This window comes from Brassica rapa, chromosome A03 (assembly GCF_000309985.2).
Source record: "Brassica rapa cultivar Chiifu-401-42 chromosome A03, CAAS_Brap_v3.01, whole genome shotgun sequence".
Classification (NCBI taxonomy): Eukaryota; Viridiplantae; Streptophyta; class Magnoliopsida; order Brassicales; family Brassicaceae; genus Brassica; species Brassica rapa.
In genome coordinates this window covers 12,184,316-12,207,793 of record NC_024797.2, presented here as the reverse complement: position 1 = coordinate 12,207,793, position 23,478 = coordinate 12,184,316, and the positions used below count along the sequence as shown (strand labels likewise).

Genomic DNA, 23,478 nt, shown 5'->3' with positions numbered 1-23,478 from the left:
GATGTACAAAGTTTATTATTTTTCTGTATCCTTTTTTAATTTATTCATGCATATTTAAATTATGAGAAGAAATAATAACATTTCAAATTTATTTTAAAACAATTTTTATAAATACTTAAATTATTTAAAATGATAGAATAATATTATATCTATATATAGACTATTTGTTATAGATATTTTTCTTCCTTCAACCTTAAAATTTTATTCATGATTTTAAAATTACTACTCCCTCGGTTTCTAAATGTAAGATGTTCTAAGAAATTATAATATTCCAATATATAAGATGTTTTCATTTTTCTAAATAACTTTTATTTTATTCAAAACTGTGTAGCTATTAATAATCTATTTTTTAATTGGTTGAATACAATTAATTTATAGTTTTAATGGTAATTTCTAGACAAAAAATAATTTTCTTAATATGTGTATTTTTACCTAAATATCTTACATTTAGGAACATAGGGAGTATTCTTTTGTATTCAGTTGTCAAAAAGTATTGTGTGTTCAAAATGTACAATTGGTTATAAATTATTTATTAAATTTAAAATATTTGTTTTTTCTTTCAATTTTTTAATATTAAAACTATCAAATATATTGGTATAATAATAGTTTATTTCTTTTAATTATTACAAAATTCCTTAAAAATTAATTCATTGTTTTAAAATTTGTAATTAGTTTTGGTTCAAAACCATTAAGATTGTAGAAAATAAACATTTTAGAAAACTTATCGAACATACATGATCTGAAGCCAAAATACATAGCTCCTTTAAATTTAGGGTGACCCATGACACTATTTTAGATAGTCTAAAACCAATTTTCAAACACTACTTAGTGTACACCATTACTTGGTCATTGCATGACTGATTCAAAAATGATAATCGATCATAAGATAGCAAATAGCAAATTTCATTGGATAAACATAATTTGACGATAAAGAGTGTTTCAACATCAACGTAAATATATATATACTGACACAAATATGTATATAGTTCAATGTAAAAGACTCGTACTATAAAGTAGACAGAATAAGAAGCAAGGATAGTGAAGAATCTATCACAATACGCATCACCAAAGGAGCAGAGAAGAGAGGCAACATAGAAATGAAACCAGCCCAAGTGTTTACTGTCTTGGCTGCTCTTGAATTACTCATCTTCATTACATTTTGTTAGATATATTACTAAGTTCGATGCAACTCCTTTTAACGCATATCTCTCCATTCCTGCAATCACTATACACAAAACATCATGTACAAAAAAATATCAATCGTTAAATTCACAGAAGTTTGAAAGAAACAAAATAGGAGAGAGATGAGTAATTAGGATATGAGAAGGGGTCATGACTTGCCAAGTTCTCTTGTCTCCGGATATGGTGGTGTAATAGGTTGGTGTTTTCAAGTGTTCATTCGAAGTTCTAAGTCAAGTAACCGTTACTGGATAATCAAAGGTGCAACTGGAAGAGCATCGACGTGGAGGTTACGTTTCAGAGGAGACCAACAGATATTCTTACGGAGGCTGAGTTAGCACATAAAATTTAAAGAATTAATCGTTCATAACAGCAAGACATCAATGTCTTCCTAGGACAGCAAGACTAACCTCTGAATTTTAATGGTGGCCATCACACATACTTTGCTCTGTGAGTCTTCATTCTGATCTCAGTCAATTTACCAAAAATGTCTGCAAACAATGATTAGCAGTGGCGGAACTTGAGCAGCTACATGGGTTTTTGGATTGGCCGGTTAGGTTATCTCAGCAAGATGGTTTCATTGAAGCCTATAGAGAGATCATTGTGGCCTGCAAAAGATCAACAACCCATAAGTTCTCAGCCTTTCTCGTAAAAACACTAAGAAACAGATAATGTCCACCGGAATTACCTTCTCGTCAAGGAGGAGCTTCAACAATCGGACTTCGGTGTTGAAATCAATGAGTCAGTCATTCCTGGTGAGAGATTTTACCAGGACTATAATGATTGAGAAAGAGAAACTGATGAATCTAACAGAACCGGACACACTTATTTATAGGTCTAGATTGAGTAAATGCCTTTGATTAAATGCATCGTTGAAAATTTACGCCGCCTCATCAGTGACTCGCTAAAACATATAAGAGACGTCGTTAAGAAAGATGAAGATCGAGTTAATGGAATTAATCACAGAAGCCATTAATCTGGCCATTTCAGAGATCGTGGAAGCAGAACAGACGCCACCGCGTAACGAAGAGGAGCGATGAACCTGATCCTAGATTCCTCCCGTAAGAACAATTCCACTGGGCCTATTAGGATAAAAATTAAAAGATACACGGACAAATAAGCCCAACAAACATAAAGATGGATTACATGAAACGGTGTGCAGCAAAGGAAGCATCGACGAAGTGTTGCGTTTTGCATTTAGGACACGTGTCGACACCAGGATCAACGAATTTGTGACATGGACGCCTACGTGGCACGCCCAGGAGTGAGAGAAACTCTCTTTTATATAATTAGATATTAGTTTTGTATCATCTTTTTATTGCGAGAATCGTTTCGAATATTTAATCTTTGTTTTTTTTTGCCGAAAATGTGAATTACATATAAATATGAAGCTTGTTTGTAACAAGTTACAAAAAGTGAAGAACATAATTAGAGTCTATCTTTTTTTGTGTATAAATTAGAGTCTATCTTGGTAAAAGAAAAATTAAAAACAAGGTACAGTCTAAACTAGATGATACTTAATTCATTAAGTTGGACCAATTAGGACTTATGAAATCTAAACTGATGCAAGGAACGGTAATGATAATCAAAACAACATTTGCACCAACAGGCAAAGCCAGAGATGACTAAAAGCCAGGAGAACCTAAGAGCTTAGCCAGAGCACCTTCAAGCTAGCACAATCAGCAAAACCCGAAACGAGCGGAAGCAAACAAGCGGAGGAGGGAAAGACCAAACCCTGTCCCGGCCATTGCGATGAGGAAGGCAACCCGAAAGAAACTAACCTGAAATGTGGATGAACCCGAAATATATTTGTTGACAAAAGATATATTTATTTGATAGCAAAAAGGTAAAAACAAATATCGTAAAATACTTCTTAATTGTGCTGGAAAATAAATAATGTGAAAAATGGCTGACTACTTATGCCCTTGTGATTAATTTTAGGATAAAGTATCATATTTTACAGTCTAGTTTTCTGTTGATCAACAGTAGCTAAGGAGAAGACACTAATTTTCCAGAGAGATGATAGTGTTATTATTTATTAATAATAATGGTAATATTTACCCTAAATATTTCACCAATTAGAAAAACAGAGATAAACTCTTTAATTTTCCAACTGAAAATAATAATTTCTTTACATTTGACCGATCTTGTTGTCCATATTCAATAAAAAAATAGAAATCATATATGCATATAAATGTCGATAAGCTATACTAAATTGTACTAGTATGTACTATCAAATCTATGGGATGGACATCACTACTTGACACTCACTTTATACTCATGATTTAACCCGTAAGTCAACAAATTTCAATACGCACAAAAACAAGCCAATCATCAAGTATCATATTATTTTATTTTGTAATTGACTCACTACTTACTAAATAATATTTGTTACTTTCAAAATATTTGTCTTTTCTTTCACTACAATAATATCAATATTAGTTTAATATAGTAGGCAACCCCCATTATTAAATAAGATAATAAAGCCCATATTTTAAAAAAAACATCAAAACCCTTGTTTACCATTAATCTTGCTGATATATAGAGCATCGAAATAAAATGGAGGAACATGAGTTTCATGTGGTCTTTCGATATTTCGAAATATTATTTTCATTTTTTTTTCTATTTTTTTGGATAATTCATGTGATTTCTGTGTGCTAAATTTGTGATGTATGTATCGTTTTACATGTACGTAATTGTATGTTCATTTTGCAAGTCTATAATCAAGAGACAAGTATTTGATTGGCAAATAACAAAGTAAGTCAAATAACTTATAAGTATCTTTTTTTTTTGCATGTACTTGATAAAATAAGTACTTATTTCAAGCAAGTCAAATAAAAATAGTAAACGAAATTATTGGATAATTTAAGTCAAGTAGGAAGTACTAGAAAAAAAAATTAGGTTACACATAATTTTTCATAGAGACCACTAAAGAAAACCGGTTCCGGTTGATTCTGTTTGAAATTAATAATAAGAAGGTATGTTGTACTGCTGTAAAACATTCTACACTCAAAACGTTTTTTGGATTACCGAAATACGTGATCCTCCTACTAAAAAATAATTTTCAAAACGTTTGAAGTAACATACTTAACTTTTTAATACTAAATTTAATCATCAACGACATAATTATTAGTATAATGGTTTGTGCTAGTGCGCCCCCGTTTGGTTTTAAATTAGACATGATGTATATTTATGGCCAGAAAGTTACAATTTAAACCCCCTTATAATCAAACAAAAACTTTGTACTATGATATATACCAGTAACTATTAGAATAACTATGATCCGATCAGTCCAGTTAAGATGATCAAATATAGTTAATTGTAAAGACTTTGATTGGTGATATGACAAAAAACAATCCTAATATATAAACTCCAAATTCACACAACAATCTGAAATGACACAGGGGCACTAAACAGAAAACACATCGACCATTCTTACTCAAAGATAAATTTTTCATTTATGAACCTTTGTTGGGTACGAATCATTTATGAACTTTGAAGACTAGACAATATTATTTGAGAAATAGCAAAGAATGCGTGAAGAAGAGTGTATTGGATATGGAGATTTGAGATTGGAATGAGATAATTTAGTGCATTGACTCCACAAGATTGGCAAGTTGAAAGGTACGGACAGTCTGCCATATTTTTGATCAGTCACTCGTCAAATCATGTCTTTTATTTGTTAGTTTATTTCTATTTTGTTTTATTTTGTTTTTTTCTCGAACTATTACAAATCCAGCCAAATTTCGTAAACATCTTTCGATATGAGCTTCCAATCTATTGTTTTTTCGCAATGCTTATTTTACAAGTCACTAGTTCTTTTCTGGATAGATTATTGATGGAGTTGTTCCAACAAGAAAATGTTCAACTTGTTTGAAACAATGATAAAACATTAGCCAAAAACAATGATAAAACTTCTTGTGTGTGTTGAAGTGGCTGGTTGGTAATAGAGCATGGGTCAGTGCTTCTATTAACCAGCGATCGAGCACTAACACATCATAAGAAACCAAACCAAAGGAAAAAAAAATCCAATTCTAAAAAAAAAACAGAGAAATTCTTATATCGATATTGTATTCATGATATTATTAAAACTATTATTTTTATATGGGTATCATTAAAGTTTGTATATACTCCTAGAAAATATTATTTGTGAGGGCAATTATGCAATGACTCTAAATTTATATGCCCAGTTCCTATTATTTATGTGTGATCAAATAATTACACTTTGTTTATAAAAAACTAGAAACATACATCTCATTTCAAAAACAAATCCCCGGTTACTTATTGTGAATTGCTGATTTTCTCGGCGTATAATAGTTGATTCTCTCTTTTGGGCTTATTTTTTCGTTTGTTTTCATCCAGAGGACCAGATCTACTTGAACATGTAGGGTTTGTGGTTGGGGGCCTATTTTGAAAGTTCTCAAATCAAAAGGTTTCTCGCAGATCCAAGCTGTTTAAAGGCGGTATCTGTGATTCCTAAGTCTTGAAGCGGTTGTGATGTCGTCACAGCTAGAGAACGCTTTACTACACATGTCTTTGGATGAAGAAGATGAACCATTTGTGCTACCAGACCATTCGGAGTATTACTCTACAGGTCGGAATTCTCTGAGTCTGGTAGAGCGTCTTATGGACCCTCGATGTCAGAAAATGTTAGATTTGATTCATGATATGCTTCAAAAATGGCAGTTGTACGATAGAGATTGATTTCAGTTTATCTTCAAACATGAGCATGATTTTCTCGGTGTACTTAACAGAGGTGTTCATATGTGGCCTATTGTCATGGAGAGATGGGTGGAGGAGCTACCAGTCGATTATCTCCAGTATATTTTTGTGTGGGTGCAGTTGAGGAATATCTCGATCAATCATTATACATGCAAAGCTCTATCAGCTCTGGGGAGATTTCGCAAGACATGTAGTGTAAGTTGCCTTCGAAGAAAAAGCTCAGATCAAAGATTATGTAAGGATACATGTGAAATTTGATGTCTCAAAACCTCTGAGGAGATCTAAGATGAACCAAGTGGAGAAGTGATGAATATTCTATATGATTATGAAAGAATCTAGAAAAGGTGTTACACTTGTCAGAAACTCCCTCATGAGAAACCTCAGTGTCCTTTTTCATGAGGATGAAGGAGGTTACATAGAAGGTATCAGTATAATCTACAACAAGTAAAAGATCGGATGTGACAGAAAGTTTAAATGAAACCGATCCGCTCTACGGGGTCATTTCAGAGAATCATCTAGGATTAGATCATGTCTTAGGAAGACCAAAGATTGCAAAAGAGGTTCTGGAAGGAATGAGAATATACTTAATGGTGGCTTAGGGTCCTGAAAAGATAGCCAGGGAGGAAAGGGCAAGAAAATCTTTAGAGAAGTTGGAGAATGATCCGACTGGTCAAAAGACTATGCCTAGGTTGGAACCTTTTCCGAAGGTGACAAATAAGATGGATGAAGATTGGCAAAAAGGGAATGGACTGAACATCAGCTTTACTCGAAGCAAAAGCTTTAGAATTGGAAGACTTGCGACTTCCTACGGGAATCCATGCAGTTGAAGATGGCTTGTCATTTCGATTTTTAAACAAAAAGCTTATTTCAATTTTTAATAGTTATTGGAATTACATTTTATTTATAGTCAATACTTTGGTTTATGTAGATTTGAAGATTTTAAACAAAAATCTAGAATGAGTTCTTTCTAGCTAGATCACAGATTCGTCTTCTTTATGGTCAAGGCTTTGGTTTACGTGGATCCTAATATCTCACTGGTCATATTGGAAGATTTTAATGTTACTTTAGCAGCTGATGAACACATTAGGTTTCTAGAGAGACTCGGTGATCAATAGGGTTTGTGCTCAGCCTATTTTCTTTAACACTATTTTATACAAAAGTTCTGCGGTGTAGTGCGTGTATCTACCCAATTTCAGATCAATAGGTGCTAGTTTCCATTGAGGTAGCAAAACGTTACTTTGACATTCTTTTTGAGACTACAGAATTCATATGGTCCATTTTTGCAACTACTTCATCGATTGGTACGTCGCTGTTGGAGGTTTACGCATCTTAATTAGTTTATACTTTATGGTACTTTAAAATTTGCATTGTGCAATAAAGTGTTCTCATAGAATTTTAGTTTGAAAAAAAAAAACAGAAATGGGGACAAAAAGAGAGGAAATGAAAAAACAGCAAAAGAGTATTTGGTATTTTACCAACAGTTTGGGATTTAATAAGAATGTTGACAGAACACTACGCATTTATGTGTGTGGATACAAATTTTTATTTTTATTTCTGAAAATGAAAACTGAAAAGAAGACTGTTAAAAGGAAATGCAGAGGCAAATTGCAGTTTGTCTGCATACATGCATTTATAGTCTTGTCTCTTAATTAGTTTGTTTTCCTCTATATTTTACAAAGAAGGAAAAGAGAAAAATATCGAAAGTAAAGAGAAAATATCGAAAGTATATTTTACAAAAAAGGAGAAATTACTTATGTTGGTATCGTGTACGTGGTCGTCTTGAAATAAGTACAAGGCATGATCAGATAAAAAAATTGTAATTTTTGTTATGATTAAAAGAAGACAAATACCAAAATCATTTCATCTGTTATATTTTGTGTTGTTTCTTTTTTTTTTGCAACTAATTTTTTTTTGCAACTAATTTTTTTTTGTGTGTTGTTTCTTCTCAACTTCAAAACTACTATTCGTACAAAGAGCAAATGTATCTTTTTTTTGTTCAAAAAAAAAGAGCAAATGTATCTATTTTTCTAAAATATATAGAACACCAATAATATTAGAGATCAACAGAATGAAACACCAACAATATTTGAGAATAGTAGAAAATTGCTGCATTTGCAGAAAATGATAACATCCTTAATTAATCAATGATGATACATAACTATTCGAATATTTTGAAATGTATATTGAAAACTTTTGTTTAGATTTTTCTTTTTTCAACCTTTGTTTATATTATGTATATGTTTATTTGGTGTTTTCTGATCATGACAGTTGTGTGTTCAAAGTTAAGATCATTTCCAATGGGACACAAAAACTTCCTCTATATTTTATACTAAAATAGCGTAACTCTATTATAGAGTTGAATTTGCTCCAATGATTCACTCTATAATAGAATTACTCTATAATAAAGTGAAATATAGAGTAATGTTGTTTTTTTACTCTATATTTGGAGTAAAAAACAATATTATTTTATATTCTACTATATTATAGAGTGAACCATTGGAGCAAATTCAACTTTATAATAGAGTTACTCAATTTTAGAGTGAAATATAGAGTACATTTTTGTGTACCATTGGAAATGGTCTAATTCGTTAATGAGTTTCTTTAGTTAGCCCAAACTAATTATTTAAGGTTCAAAACTCGATGCCTTTTTAGAATAAACCTTAAATATTACTCCATCTGTTCCTTAATGATAGACTTTTTAGAAAAAAATTTTGTTTAAGAACGATATATTTTTTGTGTTTTCTATGAAAAATTTATAAATTTCAAGAAAATTATTTGACTTTATTGAATTATTATAGGTTAAAAGTTATTGAAAATTGAAAATTATAGAAAATGATACATTTATTATGGTAGTTTAATGTGTTTTCTTAATATGTGTGAAAATACTAAAAAGTCTATCTTTTAAGAACGGAGAGAGTATTCGTTGGCACAGCCGTCCAATAAATAGAATTTAGTTATATGAATTAAATCATAGAAACATCTAAGTTCTTACCGTAATTAAGTTTTTTTTAGAACATGAGGTAAGTTGTTGAGATTTTCAATTGAAACGTTGTTGGTTATGTAGAATATACTATATAAAAAGGTAATTCAAAAAATTATTATTACTAGATGGGTCCATAAATGTACTTTAGTCCGAAAAGAAATTGTATCCAGAATCAAGAATGTTTTTTTTTTTTTTCGGAATCAAGAATGTTGCAGTGGGCAGAGAGAAAGCTAGACAAGGCTTTAGAGCCTATAGACAACTAATAGGTGCGAATGCTAATGCATGCGATGTTTTTTCATTCAGACGTTATAAAGACAAAATGCTCAGTTTCTGGAGTTTATTAACAGATAGTTTTATGCGTGAATTGATATTTGAAAGCATCTTTTCATTTCTTAGTTTACAAAAACTGTAGAACTAACACATGTCAACACTTAAATAATAATAATGTGTAGATTATAAATAATTAGTTCTACTCATGCTTTTAAATTTACAATTTATTTGGTTATGATTATAATGAGAACACGTATAATACACTTTAGCGACTGGCTATACAGAACGTGTGTATGTTTCATTTCACATGGTTGTGCAAATTTACTTGCTCGTCTGTCCATGTAAGGATTGACGAAAACTTACCTATGTTTTCTTTTAATATGATCTGTCAACGTCATTCTGTTGAGGAGTAAATCATAATAAAGTAATTATGACATAATAATTTAAGTTTCTCCTTCTGTCTTCTCTCTACACATATCTATCTATGCTAGGTGATAGACTGATCACATTCTGTGGATCTTTATGGTGGGAGTATTGTTTCTTATTTGTGGAAATTTTATGAACTATATGTTTTTTTTTTCACCAGAACTATTATGTTTGCATAGTGCTAATGTTTTAACAGTGCTAGTATTTATGTACAAAAATAAGAAAATCAATTAATATATTTGTGTTTTTATGTAGAGTCAATGTCTTAATTAATTGCATGAGAGTATTGGAATATATTTTAAACATATTGAATGATCTACCTCGACAACCCATGCACCTTTATCGATCTTCTTTGATTATTGTTCCAGTGCTCTCTCTCTCTCTCTCTCTCTCTCTCTCTCTCTCTCTCTCTCTCTCTCTCTCTCTCTCTCTCTCTCTCTCTCTCTCTCTCTCTCTCTCTCTCTCTCTCTCTCTCTCTCTCTAGTTCCAAAATTATGAGTATAGAATGAAGAATGTCGTAAGATATTCAAGTAAGATGCATATTTTTAATAGAGAGAGAAGATATTGTTTTACAAAATGATTATTTAACGTTTAATTTTGAAATGAATGAAAATTTATAAGAAAATTAATTTTTGTACAATGAATGCATCTTCGTTTGAGTTTTTATCTAATGATTTTACATAGATAGATTGAACGTAAGATGTAGTACACTCCGTTGACCTAAAAGTAAATCAAGCTTAAGTCTCTATATATATTTGAATTCAAAAAGTTCTGAACCGAAATTTATATTCTCTTTGGGCAAGTGACAAGAGCTGGTTGTCCTACTTCTATATATTTATTCCAAAAATTTTAGGCGGTTCCATTTTCTTAGACTCTTGTAAATGAGGTTGCTAATTCTCTGTATTTAATGTTTCTTTGTTTAATTTACAAAAGACTTCGACATAGCTAGTTTGCAATTATGTGCCATTCAATGTTAAGGTAAATATCACCGGTATTAATATATTACTGTCTCGTTCTTTTTGACATCATTAATTAATACAGTATATTATACTACTGCATATGAAAGTGAAAACTCCCGACAAAAGAAAATTAAGAGTAAAGACTAAAATACACCATAACATAAAAACAATATAGTACAATGTTCTTTCTTTATGTTTATTTTCTGTCCAACCCTTCTCTCTCTTGCGTCCCTTTCCAATGCACTTAAAAAATTAAATATAGTTTCCAATTTGCTCTCCAACCATATAGTCTCATTTCGGGTATAAATAACCTCATCCAAACACAAACCATCAATATTCGAAGATACCATAATACACTCAAAAGCAAATCAATATTTGGTTAAACGGAGAATGAGTCCGGTGGCTTCAACAAGGTGGTGTCCGACCACGGAGCAACTGATGATCTTGGAAGAAATGTACCGGACCGGTATACGGACTCCTAATGCGGTGCAGATACAACAGATCACAGCTCACTTAGCTTTCTATGGACGTATTGAGGGAAAAAACGTGTTTTACTGGTTTCAGAACCATAAGGCAAGAGATAGACAGAAGCTAAGGAAGAAACTCGCTAAGCAACTTCACCAACAACAACTCCAACAAATTAAGCTCAAACCAATATCGATGGTGTCTGAACCACTTAATAACATCATCGATCATCACAATCTTTACTACCATAATCACCATCGTCCGTATGATCATTCGTCTTTCGCTTGCTGCTCTCAGCCTTCTTCCGTTTGTCTTTCTCATCAGGTATGTAATATAATATATCAATCGTATACTTATTTGAGGTTACACGTTTTTCTTATAAAGTTATATTGGATAAATGCTTATGACCAAAACTGGCCTTATATGGATACAAACAACAAACAATCTTAGCCTCCACTCTGGTTTGTAACTAATTTATATATACAATTTTTATTTATAACCGACTCAAAGCTTTAGAATATGATATCATACGTTTGTTTAATTTGCTACTTAAACCGTTTAGATAGAAAGCCGAAATGAGGAATGTTAACTTGTTAGCATGTTAACACGTTTTTTGTTTGCCCTAGTTTTTAACTTTATGCTATATGATGCTAAATTTTAGATTGCAATTTTGGAAAATATAGGGAATTGGAGTAGAAGCTCAAAGCAAAGTGGTGAATGAATATTATTACAACAAAAGTGGACCTGAAGATATGTTGATGCAAAAACCAATCACGGGCCAAAACTCATCGTACGGTCGAGATTGGATGGTGATGATGGATATGGGTCCACGACCATCATATTCCTCATTATCACCAATTCCATGTATCAACATGATGATGAACAGTCCAAAGATACCACCAAAAACCCTTGAACTCTTCCCAATCTCATCCATCAACTCCAAACAAGACAGTTCCAAACTCTAAAGAAAAGACAACATTTACAAAAGAGATTCTGCAGGTGTTTCACTCATGTATCATATACTATCTGTCAAAGTACTACGAAAACATGTGTACGTGAGGGTAAATTTTTAGCCGTTGGATAAAATTAGTTGAGTTAATGAAAATGTTTAATAGGTATCTCTCTCTCTCTCTCTCTCTGCAGTAGAATTAATGGGAAGTTCTAATAATTTATAAAATAATTAATTTTACAAGATGTTGAATGTAGGGGGTTGTGTATGCGTTGTAAAATTAAGTATCTTGGTTTTTGTAATTGCATGCATGCATGCATGTGTAGGCTATTGTCTTTAAGACTAGACAGTGCGAAAACCTCATTTGCCTAATGTGTAAACCATACCTTTATTTTGATGTGGTCAGTGTCCTTTTGATGTGTACTATGATTCTTCTTCTTGTTTTTATTTTATTTCCCACGTAGTATCTATCCTATACTAAAGGGGAATACTCTCAATGCTTAGTATGTCTTTTTTTTTTCAATGCTTAGCTATGTCACGTCCTTAAAAAAACAGCCAATCAGCTATCTGTATTTTCCCACGTCCTACCATCTTTATGCGGAACATATTAAATTTGGATCATTGTAGGCCTCTAAAAATTTCTTAATGGCTCATATCAATCTCAGTGATCCTAATGTTCGTCCCAAATGATAATCGTCTTAACACTTCCATTTCGTCTTCTCGGTTACAAATCCAGTACTAAACAAAGCCAGTTAATTACTAAACTAAATCTCTTAGGATTCTTTCAGGATCCCACCTTCATTATATTGTCGTAGCTAAACGCTACCTTTGCCTGAAGACATGTGATTGTCGTAGAAGTAACATGCGAAGCAAGAACTTGCTCCTTTCACTGTATTGTTTAAAAAAAAAATTAGGTTCCATTTAAATATTATAAATTTATTTATACATTTTGAGTTGAGTTCTTCTGAGCCTTAATGAGTTTGGTTCTGATATATATGAAACTAAAATATATATAAATAACAAATGTATCTAAAACGAGTTCGGATATTTATAATAAAAACAACCTATCTAATTTGTTTAAGGTCTTTTGAATAAAATTACTTATATTATGAATCATCTACAATATATAACATTAATATAAAAATAAATATCAATAAATAAAACTGTAAAAACCAATACTATGCGGATGCGCAGATCAATTTCTAGTATATATTAAACCAAACTGGAACAATTTGGTCATATGCTCGATTTGGTTTCAGTCTGGCAGAAACTGGAACAATTTGGATTTCGAAAGTCTTAAACGAAGATCAAATCTTAGTATGATAATCACGATTTAGAGTGTTAGTACACTTTGATCATCAACTCATCTCTTAGAGTGTTAATACACTTTGATCATCAACTCATCTCTTTAGAGTGTTAATACACGTCGAACAGTAGTTTGATTAGTAAGACACATTTATACTCGTCTCTTTCTTTCTTTTCTCAACTAACTTTCTTAATCTCTTTTCAATACTAAACTTGATGTTAATTTTATGTTTTGTTAGCGTTTTTCAATCAATTAGAAATAACTCAATAAATGTTTTACTCGCATTTATTTATTTTCTTTATAATTATATCACACCTTACCAAAGATAAAACGCGATGGTCCAGGTCAGGGATCCGAAAAGAAAAAACACATATCTAACATATCTAACAGCCGTTGATTTAGATATATAATCTCATCCATCCAACGGACATAGTCGTCTTACGTCAGCGATCCTCGTGAATAAATCTTATCCAATAGAATGTGTTTTTTCTTCCTTCTTAATATCTCCAGACGCTTCAGAGTTCCTTCATCCCAAAACCTAAATCTCTTTCCGAGAAAATCAAAGAAAAAGAGAGAGAGATTCACGATGGCACCAAAGGCAGGAAAGAAACCAGCAGAGAAGAAACCCGCCGCCGCCGCCGCCGCCGCAGAGAAGCCAGTGGAGGAAGAGAAGGTAGCTGAGAAAGCACCAGCGGAGAAGAAGCCCAAGGCCGGAAAGAAGCTACCTAAGGAAGCCATCGGCGCGACCGACAAGAAGAAGAAGCGCAGCAAGAAGAACATCGAGACGTACAAGATCTACATCTTCAAGGTTCTTAAGCAAGTCCACCCAGACATCGGAATCTCGAGCAAGGCCATGGGGATCATGAACAGCTTCATCAACGACATCTTCGAGAAGCTTGCTCAGGAAGCGTCCAAACTCGCAAGGTACAACAAGAAGCCGACCATTACTTCTCGCGAGATCCAGACAGCTGTTAGACTTGTTCTTCCTGGTGAGCTTGCTAAGCACGCCGTGTCTGAAGGAACCAAGGCTGTTACTAAGTTTACTAGCTCTTGAATGAAATCACTTGTTAGGATTCTAGATCTGAGCGCTTTTGGTTTTTTTCTTTTTCTTTTGTTATTGATTATGCTTATCTTAGCTTTATGATTTGGTGACTATGTAAGAACATATGGAATGATTAATCGTCTCTTTCTGTTTAACTCTCATTCTTCGAATTAGTTTAACCTGAAATTACTCTCATTTAGCCTATTTTTAAACTCCAATTGTTCATATAAATGTGATCTTCTAGGGAGCAACAGTTGCTACACTTGTACTAAAATATCATTCAACCATAACCCAAACACAAAAGCTAACGAGAGAGAGTTTGAATTGGATGTTCTTTATTGGTTCACTTGTAAAACTCATATTAGTATCTAATTAAACCTCACCTATCAACAAGAATATAAATAGTTAATGCATCACTAACTTGAGAGGTTAATCACTTACTTTTGTTAAACTACTACATACTTACGTTTTGATTAAGTCAAAGCCACAAAACGTTACTGGAATTGAAAACAACCACCTGGTTGTTACCCTCATCATCATTGTAAAATCTAATGACTCGACAATTCCCAACCATTCACGGTCCTCTACACTATCATCATTACACAACACCTTCAAACTGAAACTAGTTTTGCGGTGGACATTTCTCGGTCGTTGGTTAGTTAGGTGATGTTCATCAATAAAACCCACTAGCCACCATTTTATAATTTTAATTAAGCAACACCACAACCTTATAATAATATAATATCTGATTGTATTGATAAATTTCGTTACATATATTATTTTTGGATGAAGAGATGGCAAAACTGTAAATCAAAGAGGAGTTCACTAAACGTGCAAGCGTCCTCTCTCCCACTCTTCTTTGTCACACACGCAGAAATCGCATCCTTCTTTTGCTCCTCTTCCTTAAGGCAAATCTCATTTCAGATCGTTTCATCTGCAAAGAAAAATAAATATTTAATTTGGTTAGTTTCTCGTCGAAATTTGGATGTGCTGTCGTTTCCAATGGAGCCAATTCTTGTACAAGCCGCCACGTGGACGTTGCTCCTAATGCTGACGGTGGGTTTTGCGTCTTTCGCACCAGAGATGGCGTTTGTGTCTACATTGTCACCTTCTTCAAATCTCTGCGACGGAGGAAATGGGTTGGTGAGGATTCCAATTGATTTACCGGGAGAGATGGTGTGCGTGCCGTATGAAACAGTTAAGCGATCAGCTTTCGACCTTTTCGTGCCGACAATATTCGCAGGAGTTATGGTCGTTGCATCAGTCTCTCTAATCCGATCGTGTTTTGGGATGGAAACAGACATATAGATACTACGTGACTCATTTGAAAGCTCGTTTAAATTATTGCGTTTCTAGCTTAATCCAATGTAGAAACTAGAGTGTCTTGAGTCTCTACCTCAATACTTTTTTTTGTTACAATCTATAAATGTATGGTTTGGAATCGAAATACGTTACTGTTACATGACTCTACTTGCTTTTTTTTTTAAACACCACATGACTCTACTTGCATTATCAATAATAGTGTTTATTGGATCATAATTTGAACATCTTGTATATATACTAATATATTTTAACATCCAATGTTACTCAACGAGGGTCCTTAGCTCAGTGGTAGAGCAATTGACTGCAGATCAATAGGTCACCGGTTCGAATCCGGTAGGGCCCTTTCGTTTTCCTTATTTTTCAAAGTTATACTGACATTTGATTATCTGATTATTGATCTAACACGGTTTATGCATCGTTTGCAAAGTTTTATCCTGGATTGATGATGTGGCGTGCGGTCCTTAATTTTTTGGTTTTTCTCAAAACTTCTGAAAATTTCAGACACTCTAGAAGTTTGCCGCCGAACAAAACAACTTAAAATTTTAGCTTCGCGGTTCAATTTCACAGTACTATAAAACGAAAATTTTGGATTTTTCTTTTTGTTAGTTAGAACCCCTGTTCGAAACTACGCTAGGCGCTAGTCGAGCGGTGACTCCGGACTTAGCGAGTTATCAAAAAATCGGGGATTAATCGGGGTATACGCGGGGACTAGTTTTTATTATTATTATATTTATAATAATATTTAAATTAAATATATAATATAAATATATTAGAATGTAATAGTTTTTTGTATATTATTGAAGTTTTAATTTATTGGTTTAACAAAAGTTATTGTTAATGTCATATTTTTATTACAATAATGTTTATATATGTGTCAGTATATGTACATACGTCCAAAGATGTTGTGGTCTATTGGTGTTTGATGTTGTCAGCCTCTTATGAGGTACAGGGATCGATCCACCAATAGGGTGTTTTTAATTAATTTTTTTTTTTAAAAAAACACCTATGAAACAAACTTCCACATCGGTTAAACATAAGGAGGGGTGATGCTAAAGACGCCTATAAATACTCATTTAGAGTTGCCATCATTATAACTTGCAATTGGGTTTCCATAAACCTACTGTAGGCCCAATAGTTCAATTTTTTTTGAGTTTTAAGCGTTTAAGACTGGTAATATTACGCGGTCAACGCGGATAATACGCGGTCAAAGCGTGTTAACACGGTCCAGCGCCTAGTGTGACCGATCAGGTCATAATCGCGGCGGTTGGACTCCGAGCAACGCCTAAGCGGCCGTCTAGGCGGCTAGGCGGCCGCGTTTTCGAAAATGGGTTAGAACTATGTTGCTAATAAACAAACTCGACAATGCAATTCAATTCAAACACAACATCACAGTGCTAATGCTAAGACCATCTCCAATGGTTTCCTTCATTTTTTCCCTCAAAATGATGTAAACTCAAAATAAGATTGTGATTTGCTCCAGTGGTTCCCCTCATTTTCTCCCTTAATTCTTATTATATTCATTTTTCAACTTTTTATTTATTGCAAATAACACTTTTTATTTTATATTATTTTAGACTATACTCTTTTATTTTTAAATTCTACAATTTAACCAAACTTTAACTTATAAAAAACAAATATTTATTACATTAATAAAGTTACATAACAATATACAAAGTAATAGTATAATTTTACTTAAACAATACTATTATTATATTTTTCCACTTTGTATTAGTTATGTATCTCGATGGTATTGTTTTCTATTTTATTTTCTTTTAATTATATATTATAATTTATAAAATTATAAGTTATATTTTAATAACTAATTATTAGTTATATTTTAAAAAGTTTAATCAATATATACATAAAGTTATAAAAATTATGTTTAATGTTAATGTTTTGTTTATGCACAAAATAAAGATTATCAAAAGTAAAGGACTATTATGTAAATAAAAAAGCTTGACATCAAAATGAAGTTGTGAATAATGTTCCCTCAAATTTGAGGGAATACTGTTCATATTCTCTTTTTTCCCTCAAAATGAAGTATCATTGGAGATTAATTTTCCTCATTTTTTTATGTTTTCCCTCATTTTGATGCACCGTTGGAGATGCTCTAAGTAACTTGGGACAGGGAAGTGCCGAAAATTAGTTTTATTTTACTAATTTTCACAACTGGGTTTTAAAATCACGCCAAAAATACCGAAAGATCACAATATCCTACTATATAAAATGGACTAAATCCCTCATTTCTAAGCCCTGCCACATGGGCAAAATATTGTGAACCAACCAAGATGCCATGTCATCCGGACTGGGCTTGAGTTAAAAAAAAGCTATTTTCAGAGCCCATTCGACCCATCTCAAAGCCCATTCCCGAACCACTCTCTCATAAGCATAATCCCGTGTTCTAAACATCCAGTGTTAAATTTTTTAAAACACTCATATGTTAGAAATTGTTTAGAAAATATCTTTATATAAATGTTTTTTTCTTGAATAATATTTAATTATAATTTTTTGTATCTTTTTAACTTTTATAATAAAAATATTTTTTTCAGATAGCAACAAAATATATATAAGAATCCTACTATATAAAAGGGACTAAATCCCTCCTTTCTAAGCCCTGCCACATGGGCAAAATATTGTGAATCAACCAAGATGCCATGTCATCCGGACTGGGCTTGAGTTAAAAAAAAAAAGCTATTTTCAGAGCCCATTCGACCCATCTCGAAGCCCATTACCGAACCACTCTCTCATAAGCATAATCCCGTGTTCTAAACATCCAGTGTTAAATTTTTTAAAACACTCATATGTTAGAAATTATTTAGAAAATATCTTTATATAAATGTTTTTTCTTGAATAATATTTAATTATAATTTTTTGTATCTTTTTAACTTTTATAATAATTATCTTATTTTAAAATTTTTTGATAATTTTATTATATTATTTTAGAATCAATTATTTAATATTAATATAACATATAAATTTTATATGATTAAAATAAAATTCGTTTTTAATTATATATAAAATTCATTAAGGGTATATCCTACTATATAAAAGGGACTAAATCCCTCATTTCTAAGCCCTGCCACATGGGCAAAATATTGTGAACCAACCAAGATGCCATGTCATCCGGACTGGGCTTGAGTTAAAAAAAAAAGCTATTTTCAGAGCCCATTCGACTCATCTCAAAGCCCATTCCCGAACCACTCTCTCATAAGCATAATCCCGTGTTCTAAACATCCAGTGTTAAATTTTTTAAAACACTCATATGTTAGAAATTGTTTAGAAAATATCTTTATATAAATGTTTTTTTCTTGAATAATATTTAATTATAATTTTTTGTATCTTTTTAACTTTTATAATAAAAATATTTTTTTCAGATAGCAACAAAATATATATAAGAATCCTACTATATAAAAGGGACTAAATCCCTCCTTTCTAAGCCGTGCCACATGGGCAAAATATTGTGAATCAACCAAGATGCCATGTCATCCGGACTGGGCTTGAGTTAAAAAAAAAGCTATTTTCAGAGCCCATTCGACCCATCTCGAAGCCCATTCCCGAACCACTCTCTCATAAGCATAATCCCGTGTTCTAAACATCCAGTGTTAAATTTTTTAAAACACTCATATGTTAGAAATTATTTAGAAAATATCTTTATATAAATGTTTTTTCTTGAATAATATTTAATTATAATTTTTTGTATCTTTTTAACTTTTATAATAATTATCTTATTTTAAAATTTTTTGATAATTTTATTATATTATTTTAGAATCAATTATTTAATATTAATATAACATATAAATTTTATATGATTAAAATAAAATTCGTTTTTAATTATATATAAAATTCATTAAGGGTATTGTTTTAATTAACACATTAGCGAATCAGTTAGAAATTAATAATAAATCAATAAACTATCTAAAAGTCTAAAACCTAATAAAATATGACAAATAAGAAAAACTAACTGAATTTTAATATAAAATATAAATTTAATATTACTAAAATTAAATTCATTTTTAATATATATATAATATTAATTAAGGGTATTTTTAAATTAATAAATTAGTAACCTAGCTAAAAATAAATAATAAATCAATGATTTAGCTAAAACCTAATAAAAACATGACAAATAAGCAAATTTACTAAAATTATGGATAATATAAAATATGATTGATTTTTTTAATACAAAATTAAAATAAGAGTTTTGTTAAATAAAACATAAGTTTGCCGTATCGGTGTTACAATAAAAAACAATCATTAATAGTGTCGTAGGAATTATGTCTTTCTTATTAGCGAATAAAATTGAAGCAGAGTGTTGGAGGATAGCTCAATGTATCGACGAGATTATGGAGATTGATATGGGAGTTGAGGTAACGGACACAACTGTTCCTCCGCAAAGAAACGCTCCTGCTAGACATCCTGGATAAATGAAAGAGACATATCTGGACTTGGCTTTGTGTTAATGGATGGTGACTTTCCAATCCTGTTTGGAGCAAGGCCCGATATGCACACACTAAATCACCACTTCAAGCGGAAGCTGAAGATTTGCTATGGGCAATGCAAGTGATACTGAAGTTTGGACACAGAGAAATGGTCTTTCAATCGACTGTGAATAACTGGTTATACTCTTTCAAAAGGAGGAAGATTGGCCTGCGTTGGACAATGAGCTCGACGAAATACAGGCTGTATCCAAAGAATTTTCTGAACTTTCTATTGCTTATATTCCTAGATCTTTAAAATTCCGTACGAATAGCCTAGCAAAAGGTGTCCGATCACGCGCATCTTGATCAGCTTTTGTAAACCCTTTTGCACCAAGTTGGCTAGCCCCACAAGCTAGCATGAGGTTGCCAAAAAAAGGAATAAAGTTGAAAGTGAAACTAAATATCCCAATGAACAAATTTATCAGAAGCCCATATTTATGTGGATGTCTATATGGGACAAACAATTTTTTTAGACAATTATAGAATATAGTCACGAAAATCAATCCTAAAATATATAATTTAAAAAAGCCATTTAAACAAACCATCAAAATTTTCAATATTACACCAAATAAAAATATAAAGGCCAACTATATTTTCTTCATGTATAATGTGTTGTGGTAAGATTTAAAAAAATTAACAGTAAAGAAAAATTAGATTTTTAATTCTAAATTTACAGTTAAAACATAACATTTTATAAAACTAAACAATTGACATAATAGTACAAAAATATGAAGAAAAAAAATCAAAATACTATCCGCGCGTAGCGCAGACAAGAACCTAGTATAGTTTAACATCAAAATCAAACAAACTGTAGACAGTAATTCCATATTTTCTCTTTATAAACCCCAACAAAATTAATAAATTTAGGCAAAATAAATTTCTGGGCATCAGCAACAATTCCAGTTCATTCTTATTATGCCATTTCATGAAGATAACCGTATGTAACATCGTAATCAGATTTATATTAATTGCAATTAATAATAGTAGCAACAACACAACAAATCGAAAACGATTCAACCACCGAATCCGTAGAGAGTACGTCCTTGTCTCTTCAAAGCATAAACCACATCCATTGCCGTCACCGTCTTCCTCCTCGCGTGCTCGGTGTAAGTGACGGCGTCTCTGATCACATTCTCGAGAAAGATCTTCAGAACTCCTCTCGTTTCTTCGTAGATCAAACCGCTGATTCGCTTAACGCCTCCTCTGCGAGCAAGACGCCTGATCGCAGGCTTGGTAATTCCTTGGATGTTGTCTCTCAGAACTTTCCTGTGTCTCTTCGCTCCTCCTTTTCCCAATCCCTTTCCTCCCTTTCCTCTTCCTGACATTTTTCTTTGGAAACTTGCTCTTGAATCAAAGAAGATGACTAAAGTAATAGATTCAGATTATGAAATGGAAGTAGCAGAGATGTAGAGATTTATAAAAAAAGACTACTAAATCCTAGCCGTTCGATTAAGTTTTCACTGTACGGTTGAGGATGGCGATCCGGGACTAATGAATCGACGGTTGGAAATTGCTTCTTAGGTGAGACAAGGATTGTGCTTTTCATTTGTTGGATTGTTCTGGTTTGGATCATTTTATTGGACCAGAATGTTAACCGGGCCGGTTCTTGATGTGTTTATTGGGTTTGTGCGAACCGAAAACAAAACCTAGTCGTGAGCTCAGAGCAAAAAAACTTGTTTCTTTTATTTCTTTTTCCAACTTAAAAGACTCCATTGATTTTGACCAGAAAAAAGAAAAAAGAAAAAAAAATAGCATAATTTCTTCTTGGTTATCCAATTCAATACCAACCTTGACAGTTTCAAAATATTAAAAATTTGCTAGGAAACGAATCTGTTTCCGCTCTCTACAATTTCATTGATACCTTGAAATGTATTACACCTTCACTTGATATATTCATGTACAAAATATTATAGCAAAATAAAAAGTGCCAGTTGTTAATCGAATGAATAAATAAATTTTACTTTTTTTTACTAATGTTTCGAGATTTAGAGAGCTGTTGGGATGAAATTGCACCACATGCCAGCCTTTTTCTTTATCACTCTCAAATTATATAGCGACGTCAAAGATCAGCACAGATTTACAGTAAAAGTGAAAAAAAAAATCTGTGAGACTATGATTTATAGTTTATGTAATTAGAGTATTTTCGATAAACTTAGGTAGTTTTAATTTTAAAAAGCCCAACCAAATTATATATATATATATATATGATTATTTTCGATAAGTACCTAGTGCATACCATATCTAATGGGTGTTCGGGTAATTATTGGTTTTTAAGAGACATGTCCAAACCGATGTAAACCTAGTCAAAACTGAACCAAATCCAATAAAAAAAATACTGAATGAAGTATATAACATTAATACCAAAAAAATCAAAATCCAAAAAAATGTTTCGAATCTAAAAGAATGTCCAAATGCATATGCACATAGTCATGTGCTGCCTCCATTTCCTCCAAACTTCGCCGAGTTTATTTTTTTGTTTCCTATCAACAACGAAAGATAAAGTAAACCACAATTTTTTAAAAAGATACCCAAAAAAAATTTGAATTCATAATTTTTAAACCAAGCATAAACAAACATTTAATAAATACGATAACCTAATAAAATTTAGATTAAACTATATCTGTTTTATTTCAGACTTAGGTTTTGATTTTTTGCTTACTTCCGGTTTTCTTGATAAGAGTTGATAAAAAAAATATTTGATGTAGGAAACAGCTTACGCCATATGGTGGGCTTAAATATTTAGCTGGATTATATAGCGATGTACGTAAGTATTTGGAATATTTATGAATATTTTATTGTTTATTTTATTAATTAAATTAAATCTAGATAATTATTGTTATTAATTAGAGTGTTATAGCTTTTTTATATATAGTTTTTTAGTCTTAAGTTTGTATTGAGTATTTTTTTAATTTGATTTAAAAAAAAATTGTTCTTTGTTTTTGGTAAATTTATAGAGATTTCAATAGATTTGAGAAAACATCGATCTTAGGTATTTAAATACTAAATAAGATTTGTATTGGCGTAACTTCCGTTACATCAGTCGGTATCAGAACTGGCACTTTGGTTTCTTAATCAAATTAATTATGTTTCTCCGATTACTATGTTGCTCAGAAGTTATTATCCTACGGATGAATTCCACAGAAGATTTGTACAAGAAGTACAAAAAAATTATTGGTCCTCCAATATATGATCAATATTGGTGAAGACATGATAATTATGAAACCAGGTACATATTCCGCAAAGATCCGTTCAAAACAACAAAAACGCACAATGTCCCGATAAAACAACAAAAATGGACGCGAGGGATTTTTTTGTTGTAAAAAGTGAAACATCAAATTCTGAAGAAGGTAACTGGTCTATATTTGCATTAGAAGAT

General features: G+C 31.9%; 3 protein-coding genes and 1 non-coding gene across 4 annotated transcripts; 3 read left to right on the top strand and 1 right to left on the bottom strand.

The window, feature by feature from the left end:
- Nucleotides 1-1,574: 1,574 nt before the first annotated feature.
- On the bottom strand, nucleotides 1,575-21,499 carry LOC103858280 (histone H4). The gene is made up of 2 exons (XM_009135615.3): nucleotides 21,077-21,499; nucleotides 1,575-1,585 (listed from the first exon to the last, which is right to left on the bottom strand). Exon 1 carries the CDS (start codon nucleotides 21,425-21,427, stop codon nucleotides 21,116-21,118), a length of 312 nt encoding a protein of 103 aa, XP_009133863.1. The 5' UTR covers nucleotides 21,428-21,499; the 3' UTR covers nucleotides 1,575-1,585; nucleotides 21,077-21,115.
- LOC103858283 (WUSCHEL-related homeobox 3) lies at nucleotides 6,096-14,456 on the top strand. The gene is made up of 2 exons (XM_009135618.2): nucleotides 6,096-11,328; nucleotides 11,688-14,456. Exons 1-2 carry the CDS (start codon nucleotides 10,930-10,932, stop codon nucleotides 11,967-11,969), a joined length of 681 nt encoding a protein of 226 aa, XP_009133866.1. The 5' UTR covers nucleotides 6,096-10,929; the 3' UTR covers nucleotides 11,970-14,456.
- LOC103858282 (histone H2B.3) lies at nucleotides 13,772-14,460 on the top strand. The gene has a single exon (XM_009135617.3). The coding sequence runs from the start codon at nucleotides 13,846-13,848 to the stop codon at nucleotides 14,311-14,313; it is 468 nt and encodes a 155-aa protein (XP_009133865.1). The 5' UTR covers nucleotides 13,772-13,845; the 3' UTR covers nucleotides 14,314-14,460.
- On the top strand, nucleotides 15,896-15,967 carry TRNAC-GCA. The gene has a single exon. It is a non-coding gene; the product is annotated as a tRNA-Cys (tRNA).
- Nucleotides 21,500-23,478: the final 1,979 nt, after the last annotated feature.